Source organism: Sinocyclocheilus grahami, unplaced genomic scaffold (assembly GCF_001515645.1).
Source record: "Sinocyclocheilus grahami isolate Dianchi unplaced genomic scaffold, SAMN03320097.WGS_v1.1 scaffold12929.1, whole genome shotgun sequence".
Lineage (NCBI taxonomy): Eukaryota > Metazoa > Chordata > Actinopteri > Cypriniformes > Cyprinidae > Sinocyclocheilus > Sinocyclocheilus grahami.
The window spans coordinates 3,734-5,786 of NW_015514676.1; the positions used below are offsets into that span (position 1 = coordinate 3,734).

General features: G+C 38.5%; 1 protein-coding gene across 1 annotated transcript in view; it reads right to left on the bottom strand.

The window, feature by feature from the left end:
* Window positions 1-962, bottom strand: part of LOC107578943 (acetyl-CoA carboxylase-like) — a 4,595-nt gene extending 3,633 nt beyond the window's left edge. Inside the window, exons 1-3 of the mRNA XM_016264841.1 lie at window positions 649-962; window positions 413-568; window positions 109-333 (exon numbers count right to left, since the gene is read on the bottom strand). Coding sequence (XP_016120327.1) covers window positions 109-333; window positions 413-568; window positions 649-798 — 531 coding nt within the window. The 5' untranslated portion in view covers window positions 799-962. The remainder of the gene's footprint in view (window positions 1-108; window positions 334-412; window positions 569-648) is intronic.
* Window positions 963-2,053: the final 1,091 nt, after the last annotated feature.

Sequence of the window (2,053 nt, forward strand, 5' to 3'; positions counted from 1 at the left end):
ACAATTATTAACAAACAATGAGGGATGACAAAGGCATAGTACTGTTGTTCAGTTTTAGCTGTCTGAGTATATATGTGTTTGTGTTAATGAGAGACACGTGAGCCCCACCTGTCGGTCTTTGTGCCCCACCTGTCCTGTACGGGAGTCTGTGACCTCCTTGTACAGGCTGATGTCCAGGTAGTAGCCACTCTCATTGGTCAGGAAGAGACGGATGGGGATCTGTTTGCCAGTGGGTGTCAGTCGGATGTTGATCTTGAGCTCAGCTTGAAGCACGCGGAGCTTCCACAGACGACTGCCATAGCGCATGACCATGGAGCGCACAGATTCCTCAATCTAATAAGAACACAAGAGCTCAAAACGCATGCAGATATATATCTTCCTAAAACAACAATCCTTTGAAACTCATTAAAACCTTAGAGGGGTCCATGATGACGGTTGGGACGAAATTGAGGAAGATGTGATTGCAGTCGGTGCGCACTGTGGTGTTGTTGAAGGCCACTTCCAGCTCATCCATGGCCTCCAGCAGCAAACGTTCTGCCTCGTTGTGCAGGTACTCAAACGATGCTTCCTTCACAACAGGGAACCATAGAGTGTCACACAACCAACCAGGTTTATGGATGCAAACACAGATCACAGAGATGCTCCTACCTTGGTGACCAAGTCCGAGTGGCGGATGATGGCCCGCACAAAGAAGCGGTAATCTGTGACCTCGGTGCCCACTTCCACGCGGGCAGCTCCCAAGTACAGGTGCATCTTATGATTGGCACAGGGGATGGCCGTCAGTGCAAAGTTACGCATGCGGTTGAGCTCCAGCTGGAAAGCCAAGGCAGGTTCCAAGTGCCTGTATATACGGTCTTCCTCAAACTGGAAAAAAAGGATTGACAAAATCTTCTTTTTCTGACAAAATTAGTTTGCCCAAAAAAAACTACGAAACTGGACTTAATTTTTTTTTTTAAATGTATAAAAAGCACATTTCAAAACATATGGAAGTCGAAAGAGGTCATGGATTATTATTTTTCTATCTTGTTTTCCTTGGATCAAAAGGAAAATAGTTCTAATTTTTTTTTAAAAATGAGAGAATATTTAAAATCACTGGGTCTCATTCACTAACCTTTGCGTACAAAGGTTTTCACAAACAAATCACAATTAATCAATACATTTTGTACTAAATTTTCTAAATTCATTTAAAAAAAAAGAAGAAAGTAAAACAGAGTGACAAAAGACTGTAAAGGAAAGGTAGAGGTTGAGAAAATTTTAATATCATAATATTTTTGTGAGAATCTCCCCTGTTCATATAAATATGAATAATCCACAAAAGTTACTATTGAATGAGACCCATTATCTTTCACAATACCATTTGTAGCTGTTCGTATAGCAGAAATGCAAAATTAAACAAAGATTAACTAAACAAGGACTTTCCTCCCCAATTACATTAGTTAGCTTAGTATTAGTGGTATCGAAATTGGTGTCGAGAATTGTGAAATTTCACATCTGAAATTTTGATATCATAGCAAAAATGTACTTTATGATATATCACTAAAATACTCATATAAAAGTTGGTAATATTGTGTAGTCCTAATTGTGTTAAATGATCGCCATTAGAATACTGACCAAAAATAATTGATTAAGATTTTTGCCATAATTGAGCAAAAGTTCATAAAAAATAAAAAAATCCTGAAAAAGCTAAATTTTACTAATAGAAAAAGACTTAATAAAATAGTAAATATAAATGGAATGAAATTGCTCGTTTTAAATTTAGAGAAAGTGAGTCTACAGGAGCAGAAAGTGTCGTGAGCTATAATAGCAGGCTAGATTTAGTAAATGTAGGTAATCACAGCTGCTAATGGATGTCATCCCTCTCAAATGAGACAAATAATTAAAAAGTTAATTAATATAATGAGCTTTGCTGGAACCATTTTAGCAAACTATCAGGGCTGAAGGAAACACCATTGATCATGATGGAGAGACTTGCACGGCAAAGACAAGAAACGGAGGAATATAACAGCCTTTTCTTTTCCTCCTCCTCATTTCCCCTCTGTACCCCCCCCCCCCC